This window comes from Macrobrachium rosenbergii, chromosome 41, assembly GCF_040412425.1.
Source record: "Macrobrachium rosenbergii isolate ZJJX-2024 chromosome 41, ASM4041242v1, whole genome shotgun sequence".
NCBI lineage: Eukaryota > Metazoa > Arthropoda > Malacostraca > Decapoda > Palaemonidae > Macrobrachium > Macrobrachium rosenbergii.
The window spans coordinates 23,015,963-23,032,099 of NC_089781.1; the positions used below are offsets into that span (position 1 = coordinate 23,015,963).

The window sequence follows — 16,137 nt, forward strand, 5'->3', positions numbered from 1 at the left end:
TCTGTAGATAGTTTAAAAGAGAACTGTCATTGACATAACATCTTAAAGTATAAAAATTTCTTAAATAAGTTCCTTGGCATGATTTCGTCTTCTGTTAATCATTAATACTCAAAACAGATCACCAAAGGGAAAATGAGAATTAAATTCGTCCAAAGCCAGAGTGGAAGCAATTCTAAACTTAGAGTACTTGCAACAAAAAAAGAAGATTAAATTTCCTAAAGTTCTACCAATAGAAAAATCCTTACTACACAAATAAATAATGATGGTGTATATATAAATATATAAATATATATAAATATATATATATATATATATATATATATATATATATATAAACATGTGTGAAATGTGTGTGTGTGTGTGTCTGTCTGTGTCTGTGAGTGTGAGTGTGAGTGTGAGCGTGAGTGTACGAGTGCTACCGTGTGCAGAAAAATGCTTAAAATCGGCGTTTTCAGAAAAAGGAATTAACAACACCTGACAAAAGATCGTTGGGGTTACGAACCGTTTGTGTATTTTCTAAGATTTTATTTTGTTACATAACCAACAATGGCAATAAAACATTCTAATGTTACATTATCTGAATAATTCCTAAACAGAAAATTGAGACTTTTCATTATTTTAGATTATTCCCTATGTTCCGCAAATGTTAAAAGATTTTTTTTACCACACATCCAAGACGAAATTAGTCAAGGATTCCCCAAGGCAAGAATTTCGAAAATATTACGTAAGTTGAAGGAAAATGCATGCAAACAAAAAAATGGCTTCGCAAAGACTCTGGCGTCACGCCAAATTCCAAGGAAAAGATTTGAGAACTCAATTTTTATGGCTTAATAAGGTCGAAGTAAAAAGGGAAGGAACTTGGGTGCTCAGAATCAAGAGAAGCATTCGAGAAGTTGCTAAAACGTCCGTGAGGGTGTAAGGAAAAATAATGGGGAAATTTGTATGCCGTACCAGCGCAGAAAACAGATCTTTTGACACATGCTCATTCTTTATGGCTAGTTTTCATATCATCACTAATGGAAACAGATCCTAATTGGTTGCAAAGAAATTTAAGAATTTAAAAAATCCTGTTAACTTTCATATATAAAAAGAAGTGAAGTATATCTTAGTTTAACTAGACCACTGAGCTGATTAACAGCTCTCCTAGGGCTGGCCCGAAGGATTAGATTTATTTTACGTGGCCAAGAATCAACTGGTCACCTAGCAACGGGACCTACAGCTTATTGTGGAATCCGAACCACATTATGACGAGAAATGAATGTCTATCACCAGAAATAAATTCCTCTAATTCTTCATTGGCCGCTCGGAGAGCCGAACGCTGGGCCAACAGCGTGCTAGCCGAGAGCTCTACCCACCCCCTCCAATGAAGAACTATAGTGAAAATATTCATAGCATCTAAATGGAAAACTATTCTGGCTAATCTCGTTCTTAATGAACGATTTTGTTCGTGATCCTCTCAAATTAAATTAACTGTATAACCCTCATGAGAAACATTAAGTACAAGAACGGACGTGCTCCATTAGAAACTTACTTATCTCTCTTAATTCTCTGCTTTAGTCACCATGTTTCTTTATATGTGACATTTTCTAACAAAAATTTACCTCATTCAGTGAAACTGCCTGACATTACAAGACCCAATAATTGGTTTATGATAGCTAGTAGTTCTATGCTAGTTTTGTAAGTACTAAAAGAACTACTTGACATTCCACGCACATGCACGCACGCACGCACAAACACAACACATTATATACACACATTATATATATATATATATATATATATATATATATATATATATATATATATATATATATATATATATATACATATGTATGTATATATGACAAATGTGTTATACCTGTTCCTAGAGGAACCTGTTTTATCCTTTGTCTGACAGTTAGCATAGCCTATATCTATATATATCTATATACAGATATATATATATGTGTATATATATATTGTGTATATATGCATATATATTATTGACGATCCCTTAGAATTGATGTTTTTTCGAGGGTGGAATTACATTTCGAGGGTGGAATTACATTAAGAAAATAAGGACAGTTAGACATGATGCGTTCAAGGGGACCAAAACAATTAACACCTCATTTTTTGACAGGAAAACTGACCCCGTGAAGAAAGTAGCAAGAAGAAAGGTTTCCACAGTGAGGTCATAAATATAAATCAATCAACATAAATAGGTAAATATGTATATGAATATGTACACAGAGTTACAAGTACAATAAAAAAAAGCTTCCTACAGCATCAATACATGCCTGATCTTACAGGTTAGCATTTACGCACTACGATATTTGTCATACAAACTACTTGAGATCATGCGCACAAACACATGTGTGAGTACTAGCGGATACGTTGGGTGGGGGGCCTCCTGGGCACGTGCCCCCCCCATGAAAAATAATGACAAAAGGATAATATTGAATATTTAGATAATAACATAGATGAGAAATATAAAAATGAGAAAAAAATTAAGTCTATTAAAGAAATAAAATTGAGATATATATATATTTTTATATATATATATATATATATATATATATATATATGTATGTATGTATGTATGTATGTGTGTGTGTGTGTGTGTGCGTAATATGAATATTGGTGGGGCCCCCCATGAAATTTTTCTGGATCCGCTAGTGTGTGTGAGTACTTTTTAATGAGCTCGCACAAACGCAGGCATGTTTAATCTAGCTCCATTCAAGTGTGTACTGGCTCATCTCCGCGTGTTTAAAAGCTTGCAGAAAAAAAAAAAAAAAACAGAAACAAGTACTAACAAAACAAGAGATGCGAACTCCACTCGGCCTAAATAATAGGCCCAATCTAATAAAAACATTTTCCTTCCCTCCCTGTCGCGAAAGACTTATTCCTACCGTGCTTTGTTTGCTTACTTCCTCCTGCTAAGAAAGACGAGATAGCGGCGGTATGTGTCTCTTACCATGACTTTGTTTCATCGTCCAACTTGGGTAATTCGGAAGAAGTTGGCCAACTTAGACGAAATTGGATGTGGGGCTTACAAACATCACGACTTGATCCATTTTCTGTCGATCTCGCTTTCGGCTTTGAAGGACGACTATTTTATTATGGATTGGTTCGGCTTTTCGGACCTAAAAGCGCTCTCTCTCTCTCTCTCTCTCTCTCTCTCTCTCTCTCTCTCTCTCTCTCTCTCTCTCTCTCTCTTAACACTAGTGAATTATTTCTTTTGCTCTCGCCTCTGAGTGAAGCTCATTAGTCATTTTTGCTGAATCGGAAGACAAAATGGGATAGTTATACTTTGGATTAACATAACCCGTGATAGTTTAGATAGTTTAAATGACTGATACACTTTCCTTAGCAGCATTAGGCTACATTAAACTTGAGGATTGTTACACTATGATTTAAGACTGGATCACTGGTTTGGTGATGATGATTACAATGAGACGGTATCATCCGGAATACACAATAATTGAAGTGTATATCTGCAACAACAGCCAAAAATTCTAATGCCAAAGTTCACGCCAAAACTATTACCGTAAGGGAGTTACTTCACTGAAATCGTATGCTAATATGGAATTTACAGTCACTAAGTAATAACATTAAAATTTCAAAATAATCTAAAAAAAATACTGGAAACGTATGTTTTAATCACAACGCTAATATGGAAATTTACATTCACTAAGTAATAATATCAAAATTTCAAAATAATCAAAAAAGAAAACTGGAATACCTTTTCATAATATAGGCAACACTAAGATTTCTGTGATACCTCACAGACATCTAACAATATACATTACAAAAATTTACAGAGAACTCGCTCTCCAAATTGTAAATTTCTGGTGATATATTTAGCTGATACTTAACGACTATAACTTTAAATGCGTGAAATTTACCGTTACATGAAACCAAATGTAATTATGTATTCATAATAAAAATTTTCATGGATTAAGCCAATTGTTATCATCCTGTAGAGTTAATTCCTCAGAAAGAAAAATATCCTAATTAGCTCAAAATGCGTCAGAGTTTTTCAAGCTGAACTACTGCTTAGAAGCATATGGTAACAAACATGATGTGACAGCGCTAGTGGTCTGGCATTCAACTCAGGGCTTATGTATATTAAAAATAAAATAAACAGCTTAGAACGTACGGCTAATATGACATAAAATTTCACAGACGGATAGGGAAGTTTTACCTGATGTGGCTTACGGTGTACTTAGTTATTTTATCAGATTAGCAACTTAAGACTACGAACGAATGGAAAAATTCTCTACAAAGGAAAGATTCAAAAGTGCTTATCGACAGTGCTAGCCAAATAAAATCCTAATGGTGAAGGACTAGAATAATTTCTTTTTACTGGAACAAATCAGTGTACTCCATGACAATCACACTTGATAGAGAACGCCTCCTGTATATCTTCCTTTTAACCCAAGAGTTTTATACTTGCTTTAATTAAAGGTACTTAAACAAGAATGAAAATACGTCAATATTTAAAAAAAAACATTCTTCTACTTTTGTCCTCTGAACTAATATACAGTCAAGACTGATATTGATTAATAATTATTGACAGCCAGTTCCCCAAAGATCAAATAATTATCTTGGCTAGTGTTTTCCCGTTCCATATCTAAACTTTGCTTTCCTCAGTTATGACATTTATGTAATAAAGTCAAATACTTCATCATGTCTCAAACAACGAAGAGAGAGATACAACAGCTTTAGAGTTTATCACAAGGAATCGGACTGGAACTGAGGTATTTCCCCATCAGGAAAGTACGTCAAAAATGAAAATAATTATAAATGAATTACCTATCTACTAAAAACTAAAACTGAAATACCACAGGGCTACAGCAAGTCTGTGCGTATCATTGGTCTAATTTATCTCTTTCTTCTCTTTCTCTCTCTCTCTCTCTCCCTCTCTCTCTAATCGAACTTCTCTCTCTGAAGGAGAATCTCTGGGGCGGAAATGAGCATCTTCAAAGATCACACCTTCCGTTCCGACCCAACAAAGTTTCGACAAAGTTCTCCAGATGGTTTTAAGGGACCAGCGGGTCCTATAGACTTTTGCTTCCAGATTCTCTCGCTTTCTTTGACTCGCCCAAAAGACGTCTTAGATCAACTTTATTCCCTACTTTTAGGTCGCGCGGGCGGGCCCCTTCGGGGACGGAGTACGGTGTGGTGGTGGGGGGGGAGGGAATAAAAAGTTCAGGTAGACCCACCCATGTTCCTCCTTGGGCGTGGACGGACGGCAGGATTAGTTTGAGGAGGAGTTCCTAATTTCAGCACGCCTATTTTTAATATGCCGCTCGGTACTTTTGTTCAAAACTTCGTTCATTTGCCTTTATACATCTTCCCCATAATTTGCTGTTCGCCTGCCGTGTTTCATGTGAGCGCGGATTAATGGGATTTAATTGTGGAATAGTTTAATTTCGTTCATAATATTAAGATGCCATTCGCCAACAATCACAAAACTCCGACCTTAATCTACTGCAAGCGATTTATTCTGGCTGGTATGACATTTTCCTTAACTAAATTTTCTGGACTGGAAGAAGATTTGAGACAGGAGATTCCACAGAAAGAAGATTTGATACAGGAGATTCCACAGAAAGAAGATTTGATACAGGAGATTCCACAGAAAGATTTGATACAGGAGATTCCACAGAAAGAAGATTTGATACAGGAGATTCCACAGAAAGAAGATTTGATACAGGAGATTCCACAGGTTAATCCTCGCCTTCATTACTGCGCGTTTTCCATATACCAATACACATTGCGTTACAAACTACTTATAAGACAACATATTTTGAACACTTCTGTTATATTTGTTCTACATCAACTACATTCCCCTTTCCTTTTTTCTTTACTGATGGGCACCCTTTTCGATCTAAAGTATAAATCACGCACAGTCTAACTCCTCTCCAAGCATATAAGACCTAATACTACAATTTCATTTAATATTCAGCTCGCGGGGTTAAGCGCAATGAAGTGGATGCCATAGCGAAAAACAAATTGGCAAAAAATTATTTTGGAACTTTCTGTTAAGCATGAGTATATATTTATAACAACTAGCCAGTCAATGTAAAGAGGGAAAAAATTACCCGTCTGCCTAACTGGTTAACCAAATGATTTGGTTGTCTTCAGTAATAATATAATAATAATAATAATAATAATAATAATAATAATAATAATAATAATAATAAAAAACTGGATGCCGAAGTAGCTCCAGGACTCATGCAGAAAAGTGTGCTACTAGAAACAACGCACATAGTGAGAAAAGTGATGGACTCCTAAGGAGGCAGGATGCAACCCGGAACCTCCCCACACTATAAAACCACCCAATCGAATAGGATGACTGTGATAGACCAAAATAAATAAATAATTAATAATAATAATAATACAAACCTCTTCTTTTGGGGTATGAATAACTGACCTGTGATTTACCAAGTCAATACTAGATCGAATGTGGCTGAGTGAATATAGTATTGGCCTTAGTCAAGGTCAGTATTATAATAATAATAATAATAATAATAATAATAATAATAATAATAATAATAATAATAATAATAATAATAATAATAATAATAATAACATTGCTTACATAAATTTTTAAAACTCTTAGTTAACCTTCTGACTTACTAGCATAATTTTCTTGTCACTCATCGAGAAAATTTCGTCAAAATATACAACATGTCTGAGTTGCACTTAAAACGCAATAAAAGTAATTCGAGCTCATGGAGAGAGAGAGAGAGAGAGAGAGAAATCTTTTGGTAATTTTGTCTTTCCAGTTGTATCGTAGTAACCTAACATTCCAGCGTCGAAATTAATAACAGACTCAGCATATAAGAAAACAGACTATATTCATGTGCCAAAATATTAAAATGTATTTAAATGATTTAATTACATTTTTATCAATTCATTTATCAATTAATTCATATATCTTTTTTTTTTCTTTTTTAATAAGTGGTCTCTTCTTTTTTTAATTTCCATTACCTTTTGTTACTTCTCTCTAATGAACACTGTATTCTTTGGCAGCTTGAATTTCAAGTCGATGGCCCCTTTGGTGGGCTTGTTCCATATGAATATGGTTCATCTTCAGAAAAATAATAATAATAACTATAAAAAAAAAAACACTGACAAACACTCACCAAAACAACTGCAAAATCCCCTATTTACTTTCAAAGTGAAAGCTCAGGTCCAGGGAACTCCAACAGTTTCTGTAATAAAAGAAGAGTAATCTCAAGGTTCAAGATTGAAAAGTTGGCCGTTCATTATTTGGGGATACAACTTAAGTACAGCTCATTACTGCTGCAATCTACTTTTAAAACAAATGTTCGTGAGTAAGGAAGTCAGAAAATACCTGACTTATTTAGCGTGGCTTTCGCTACATTTCCCGGAGCCCATTTTAAGGTAAGTATTATGTTTTGGCATTAAACGATAATCTCTCTCTCTCTCTCTCTCTCTCTCTCGCGGGGTACACGCGCAGCATAAAATATTCTAAAAATAGCACAATAATAGAAATAAGTTATGGGGAGAATAAAAAACAAAATGAAGGAAATATTAAGAACTGCACTTTAATAGAAAAAAGCTATGAAGACAGTAACAAACAAAATTAGGAAAATGAAGTGGAAAATAATAAAATCCATCACTTGAGCAACGTGAAATGTGACAGAATTTCATAATGGAAGTCCATCAACCGGCGGTGCATGAAAGCAGGAGCTTGTTCCAGGACAAGGAACTTTCTGAAAAGTTTCTTGAAGCGACATCTCGAACAGGTTAATTGCCGACAACCCAGAAATTCAAGTAATTCCACATACTAATACTGCGACCAAACTTGCCGCATAAATCTTGAGGTTTCGATAGGGAACGAGACCGTGAAATATGAATTTATGGAATTCATTTCTGGCAGATGGTGAAAGATTAGGATGGGTGGAACTATAAAGAACTTGGTTTTGTGCCCGACACCCACTCAAGACTTTTCATAAAATGGCGATCGTACTAAAACGTTTACTTGACAAATAATGATCATAATATACAGGGTACACGATTCCGACGAAAAAGTATTGTGATTAAAATGAAAACTTATAGTAACCAATAAGAAACATGCACCTTTTGCAGGGGAAATTAATTCGCACTATTTTCCGAGTAAGGCTTTGTATAACCTCAGGTTATGCATCACTCTAGACTGGCGCAATGCATGCACATTGGTGTCTTCTACGTAATTATAAGCTAAAAACCCTCGACCTCATTCTTCACTGCAGTTGCGCTGCGTTCATAATTCATAGAGAAAATACCCTGTTTTACCTCATAATCTTAAACTCCGAAAGACAACGATAAAACGATCTGCATGGCAAATGAAGAAGCAAAACGGGAGAGAGTAGAAAGAAAGCTAGATAAAAAATTTTAGGAGCGTGGAGCAAGAAACGCCGGCCGAATGAAATGGGTAACTCGAACTCAAAATGAGCATTTCGGCGTGATAAGGGGTAAAATGGCTCCCTCGTGGGTTATCCAAGTGATTTAGAAATGGTCGTCTCAGGAGCGCCCTTGTAAACCTCACTACCGACTTCGTCTTCTCCCAACATCCGAAACTTTACATGTGGAAATTCCCGGCTTATAAGCAACTTCTTCCTTTCTTGAAGGAGATGGAAAAGAGTAAGGATGAATGCAACTGCTTCATCAATTGCATAACCCATGTAAACCAAGCACAAGTGGTTTTATATCTTAGGGGTCTTTGGTGAGAATTCCGTGCTTAGCCTCTATTACGAGACCTGGCAGGCAATATATCTAACTCTAAGGGAATGACCTCGGGTAAAAAAAGGAGACAACCCGATGTATATGAACAGAAAACACGTAAAAGAGGAATTAAACTCATAAAAACGAATTTATCACATATTACTTCTTGAGAAAAACTAAACAATTCTACGAATATGTTCAGCATATTTTCACCACCCTTAGCTTATATTTATCGTTATAATAATGTTTCCACAACGATATTATACCAAAAATACTCCGTATCAAAGCCCTACTCATAAATGTGCGACAAACATGATGTTGCAACAATATCCTTTCGTTTTCCTTCATAAAAACCTTCACTTTTTAAAGCTAATAACTGTCTTCGTTTTCAACGCACACAGACGGAAGTGTTCGCTCATTTCAAATTGCTGTGTTGAGAGAGAGAGAGAGAGAGAGAGAGAGAGAGAGAGAGAGAGAGAGAGAGAGAGAGAGAGAGAGAGATCCATTAAACTTCGTCAAAAAGAAATCAAGAAGTTGGAAATCTAATAGAGATAATTTTAAATCATTGCCAAATAATTATATCAGAAATTATTCTGCAAAATAATTACAGCTTAAAAATATTTTTTCATGTCATACCATGACTTAAAAATGAACAAAGAATAACTGACCTAGTATTAAAGTCAAAAATAAGAAAAGAGTAAAAGAACAAAGAATAAGATCCTTCCTGCTTCAAAGAGACGCAATCCACTAGGAAAATTATGCCTCTACAGTAGTCTATATTTTGCAGAATGTAATCTTCTGCGAGCAAAATTACTACAACGTTACTTAGGTTTTATATAATAATTAGAATAGATTTGTGGGCGCGTTCTGATCTCTCAAAAATTCATAATTCTCAAAAGCAAAACATAATCTTTATACGCAACCGTCTGGCTACAATATAGTTCCTCGTTGGGCGACTGGGTTCCCTTCTCAGCTAGCACTCTGTTGGCCGTAAGTTCGAACCTCCGACCGGCCAATGAAGAGAAAGAGGAATTTATTTCTGGTGACAGAAATTCATTTCTCGCTATAATGTGGTTCGGATTCCATAATGAGCTGTAGGTCCCGTTGCTAGGTAACCAATTGGTTCTTAGCCACGTAAAATAAATCTAATCCTTCGGGCCAGCCCTAGGAGAGCTGTTAATCAGCTCAGTGGTCTGGTTAAACTAAGATATACTTAACTTAACTTGCTACAATATAATCTTTGCAAGGTTATACTCTTCAAAGACATCCAAGTTGAATGTTTCATAGCTTGTTAATTTCACTCGACAGTGCCTTTGATTGGCAAAAACTCTAGACCTGAATACTCTAGGAGTTCTTCAAATACACATAAATAACAGAATAATTCAAAAAATCTTGAGTCTGGGTTTTGAGACCAAAATATAAGCTCAAAATTTGTCTCTGTTCAACATTCACAGGGACTGTCAATCTTTTGGTATATTTTTGACACCTATTCTTTTTGGACGCAGTGCACGCGCCAACGCACCACTCGCATTAGAAACATAACTATTTTTATCTTTGCATCACACAAGCACAAAACGAAGTACACAAAATAAAGGGAAATATTCCGTAATAATGCTGCCCATTTCAGAATCTATTCGAGTTATGCATGTTACTAAGATAATTAAGGTGTACAGGCTGGCTCAGACCACAGGCAGTCAGCTTACTTGCTTCTATTTTGATGGGTTGAAAACGGAAAACTGCGTGAAAGGGGAATGTTTTTAAGTATTGACAACAATGATGAGCAGGTTCTGCGCCTAGTAACAGAATAGTGTAAGGCCAGGAGGTAAAAGATAGTGAGAATGAAAGTGAACTCACACACTCGGGAAATTGAATCTTGATCTAAACACATCCGGGTTCGTCAAGCAATCAAGGCCAAACTACGTCATTATCCCATGGGCACAAAAAAGAATAAAATATTTCAAGTATAGTAAAAGTCTTCCTGATAATGAATATTTCCAGTATTCTTCGAATACTTTCAACGTTTTCTCTAGTTCTTTTAGTTCCCTACCATATCTACATAGTTCCCCAAGTCCCCGCCCCCCTTCCCCCCCAAATCATTCTACCACCCCTTCCCCGAACCCCCTTCTCATCTACCTGCAATATGCCTTACCATCGCAGCCTCTGCATTAAAGACTTTTTTTTTGTATTTTCGCCCGACCTAATTAAAACCCAAAATGCTGGACTTTCCTTACTGGCAGAGTTAGCCAATAAAGTGGGGTATCATTCGCGTAATTATGATACAAAAAATTAATAAAAGACTATGAGGGGCCATGGTTTTTTCGTCTGTCCCTGTAATTCCCTGTTCCAACAATTTGACTGGCATAGTAATTAGCGAAATAATCTGGATTGCATGTGGTAAGGCTCTCCCCCACCCAACCTCTCTCTCTCTCTCTCTCTCTCTCTCTCTCTCTCTCTCTCTCTCTCTCTCTCTCGATAACAATAATCGATTATTCAATCATATGCACCTAATTGGCAGAGATGAAATGAGTTTTGCTGATTCACAGAACCGTTGATTTATTTTCCATCGTCAGAAACGAAGCGCTGTTTTAATGTAATTAGGAAACAATTTTCCTTCATAACAAAACTGTTCACATATTAAAAAAACAAAAATGTAAAAGATGGACTTGCACAAGTATCAGACGTTTTAATTACCACTGGTGTTATATGCTGAACACAAAACGCCGACAAAGCGACCCACCCTAATTGTCTCGCTTCAAATCGGCGAGTGGCTAAATTCCAAAATTGCAAATCTTTCCTCCATGCTTGCAAATGCTTAATGAGGACGAGGTTATTTCGGAGCGCATGAAGCAAAAATACTATTTTCTGGGAGCATCCGCATAAAACCATTATTGCCCCCCTTTCGCTCGGCGAAATTCACCACCTTAATCAATAAAGCCAAATGAAACAGACATTTCCTGTTTAGCGCCGGTAGTTTGTTGCGAGATGTTTGAAACACTTTCGTACGAAATGTCAAAGCGGAGGATTTGTTGATTTTATTACTATCGGAAACATTTAAAGAATTGTCCTAAGTCTGTCGAAGTCTCAAATTCCGTTTTAGTCATTACGATGACAAAAAGCTTCCTGAGCACGCACGCACGCGCACAAACACACACACACACACACACACACACACACACACACACACATATATATATATATATATATATATATATATATATATATATATATATATATATATATATATATATATATATATATATATATATATATATATATATATATATATATAGATTAAGCATAATATATCAGTATTAAGAAGCTCCAACCCCATTTAACAAAAAAAAAGTAGATTTAAGAATTTGAAAAAATTATCATGATACTGTATACAGTGCTTGAAATGTGTGAAACATGAAAATATACGACTTAAATATCTGTTGGCTACACTTTCCAAGATCAGGCAGGTCCAAAATAAATAATATTTCCACACACGAAATAACTGATTTCGAAAAATATAAAGGCTCAAGCAAATACATTTCATAAAAACGAGTAATAAATTTCTGTACATCGCATAATCAAGGCTTCCGAAAACAGATCTATCTGTCGGTGGTCTCAGTGTCATCTGTATGAGCCGCGGGGCGGTGGTGGCCTAGCCTATACCGTTGCCAGATGTACGATAATGGCTATCAATTTGCAGCCTTATACCCTCAGTAGTTTTTTAAATCTGAGGGCGGACAGAAAAAGTGCGGAATGATAGACAAAGCCGGCACAATATTTTTCTTTTACAGAAAACTAAAAAGCTAAGGATAGAGATTTCCGAGAACCTGGAATGTAATCAGGCTAAATTTTCGATACCTATGTTGATTTGTAAGCACATACTACCGACAGGCAACCAAACGATCTGATCTAGTTTTAGGGCATGAATGGAATGGAATATAGAGTTTAGGCCACAGGCCAAGCACTGGGACCTATGAGGTCATTCAGCGCTGGAAAGGATATTAAGAGTAGGTAGGTTCGAAAGGTGTAACAGGAGGAAAACCTAGCAGCCGCACAATGAAGTAATTGTGAGGAGGTGGATAGCAAGATGGAGGAAAGATAATATGAATGGAGGTACAGTAAAAGGAGTGAAAGGGGATGCAGCTAGTGGCCGAAGGGGCGCTGCAAAGAACCTTTAGTAATGCCTACAGTGCATCCCGTGAGGTGCACTGACGGCACTAACCCCCTACGGAGTTTAAAGTCTGAAATTACACAGTTCAACAGTCCTACCATCTCGCAAAGTGACATCATCAAACAATGATTAAAAAAAAAAACTTAGATTAATACATAAAAGGAGTATTTTTTTTTTCTACGGTTTCCAATAAGACGGTAAAGCGCTACAGACAGAATGAGCAATGCCGTCAACGGGCTGAAATAAAAGACAGGACACCCAGAAGTCATTGCGCCATATAAGGCTTTATGAAAAAGAATTCGAAATAAAGCATCAAGAGAGAGAGAGAGAGAGAGAGAGAGAGAGAGAGAGAGAGAGAGGTATCAATAAAGTACAAGCAGGACTCTAATAGAAGAAGGAAAGCATATCGAGCCAGGAAAATGAAGCCTAGAAATGACCGTATTATTCTCCGGATGACGAGACAGGATCTGATATCTTCACTACAGCCTTTTTATGAGCGAAGTCTTTGGGTAGTTTGGCAAAACAAAGTCATCTAAGTTAGCGAAGATTAAGGAGGATTTTAGATCTCTGCTTCACCCCCTACTCTCTGTCTCTGTCTCTCTCTCTCTCGTATTGAGAACCCTCGGAAAAGAGCCTCCTCTCTCTCTCTCTCTCTCTCTCTCTCTCTCTCTCTTCTCTCTCCCCTATTGAGGAAAAGAGCCTCCTCTCTCTCTCTCTCTCTCTCTCTCTCTCTCTCTCTCTCTCTCTCTCTCTCTCGTATTGAGAACCCTCTCCTCTCTCTCTCTCTCAATCTGTCTCTGTCTCTCTCTCTCTCTCGTATTGAGAACCCTCGGAAAAGCGCCTTCTCTCTCTCTCTCTCTCTCTCTCTCTCTCTCTCTCTCTCTCTCTCTCTCTCTCTCTCTCGTATTGAGAACCCTCGGAAAAGCGCTCCTCCTCTCTCTCTCTCTCAATCTGTCTCTCTCTCTCTCTCTCTCTCTCCCAGACCATCCAAGACTGGAAGATGCAAAATATACCGGAAGATGCGTTAGCAACTCTCTGGTAGACATCAAAGGTGCCTCACACTGAGGGACCTGAGAACCTGAACAATTGTAAGGTCTGTAAAAGGTCTCTCTCTCTCTCTCTCTCTCGTATTGAGAACCCTCGGAAAAGCGCCTCCTCTCTCTCTCTCAATCTGTCTGTCTCTCTCTCTCTCTCTCAATCTGTCTCTCTCTCTCTCTCTCTCTCTCTCTCTCTCTCTCTCTCTCTCTCTCTCTCTCTCTCTCTCTCGTATTGAGAACCCTCGGAAAAGCGCCTCCTCTCTCTCTCTCTCAATCTGTCTCTGTCTCTGTCTGTCTCTCTCTCTCTCTCTCTCTCTCTCTCTCTCTCTCTCTCTCTCTCTCTCGTATTGAGAACCCTCGGAAAAGCGCCTCCTCTCGCTCTCTCTCTCGTATTGAGAACCCTCGGAAAAGCGCCTCCTCTCTCTCTCTCTCTCTCTCTCTCTCTCTCTCTCTCTCTCTCTATTGCGAACCCTCGAAAAGCGCCTCTCTCTCTCTCTCTCTCTCTCTCGAACCCTCTCTCTCTCTCTCTCTCTCTCTCTCTCTCTCTCTCTCTCTCTCGTATAGAGAACCCTCGGAAAAGCGCCTCCTCTCTCTCTCTCTCTCTCTCTCTCTCTCTCTCTCTCTCTCTCTCTCTCTCTCTCTCTCTCTCTCTCTGAAACCCTCTCTCTCTCTCTCTCTCTCTCTCGTATTGAGAACCCTCGGAAGCGCCTCCTCTCTCTCTCTCTCTCTCTCTCTCTCTCTCTCTCTCTCTCTCTCGTATAGAGAACCCTCGGAAAAGCGCCTCCTCTCTCTCTCTCTCTCTCTCTCTCTCTCGTATTGCGAACCCTCTCTCTCTCTCTCTCTCTCTCTCTCTCTCTCCTTTGTTCCTACGCCATCTGTCAAACTGCCCATCTGTCTGTCTGTCTCAGCTTTCATATTGTCAAGGACTGTCACAATGGTTTTCTGTTTCTTTCTCGTTTTTCCTTCATTTTTTTCTCCTCTTTTTTTTATTTACACGGCCGAGTGCAGGTCTTCTTTAACCGGAGGACTTTTTGGCCATTCGAGCATGTCATGTGCAGTTGCTCTAAATCTCTTCAACATGGTTTGCCTGAATATTGTTGACAGATTTCCTGTTGGATCTCTTTTCTAATTACTCGTAATTAAAACATCGAATAATCATTTTACGAAATCGTAGTGAAAATTGCTTTTGTTAATCTATTATTCTGGGTCTGTTCAATAATCTCTAGCCCCATGAAAGTCGCTTATTGTCGTTCTCAATTAATTGTTACACTGCACCTCAGGATCAAGACGAGCCACTGGAATGTCTACCAGTAAGTGATCACTAAGGTTACCTAATCATCTCTGATATAATACCACCTAGAAGGATACAGAAGTTATTATATTTTAGATACAATAATGGTAATTAAAGACGTTCAGTAAATACTTTTTGAATATACACCACAATTTCCCGCATTTCAAAATTAACGCTCATTCTAAAATATGAAAATAAGTACATTTTTCCAGCTTGGGTTTTCCCGGAAAATGGATAATAGTCCGTTACAGGATTCCATAATGGTGAAGGGATCATCAATAAAAGGCACCTAACTAACGTACTTTGGAGCGTACATACATATTTCATGCCTTATCTTTCTTACCATATGCAAATATTTAGCTGAAACTTTTTTCTTTTTACTATGACCTGCTCTTTCTCTTCGCCTGCCAGCGTCGTCAAGTTTCAGTTTCGTGAATTTTTTGGCATTTCGTCCGCCATCATTACTCTCACTTTTTATCAATTTATCCAAATGCTTTTAAAAATCATTAAGGTCCTTCTGCATGATAGCAGCTTCACAGTTCTCCGAATCATTTTCTCCGTTTTCCCCATTCCCTCCAGGTAACGAGATCACTTCAAAACGTTTATCCTTGCCCCTACGTTCACTTTTCACTACTTATTTGCATCCCCCACTTCTCTCGCCCTTTCAACCCTTTTACGCCATTCACCCTAAATTAATCATTCATTTTAACGGGTTATATCTTTCTTCTTTCATTCGCATTTGACAACACCCCTCTTCTCTTCAACACACCTGGCTCAATGATTACTTCAAAAATTCCATCTTTTGCTCACTACACTTACTTTCACCATCAATTCTAACATTACCTACTTGTCCTTCCCGGCTCTCATTTGCCTTCTTGACTTTCCTGTTGTTCATATTCATTTTTTTATATTTTCTTTCATATTTTGCT

The 16,137-nt window shown here is 37.4% G+C and overlaps 1 protein-coding gene across 1 annotated transcript in view; it reads left to right on the plus strand.

The window, feature by feature from the left end:
* The first annotated feature begins 5,497 nt into the window (after positions 1–5,497).
* LOC136827054 (uncharacterized) overlaps positions 5,498–16,137 on the plus strand; it is a 30,735-nt gene continuing 20,095 nt past the window's right edge. The window contains exon 1 of the mRNA XM_067084805.1: positions 5,498–5,707. Within this exon, the coding sequence (XP_066940906.1) occupies positions 5,498–5,707 (210 nt within the window). The remainder of the gene's footprint in view (positions 5,708–16,137) is intronic.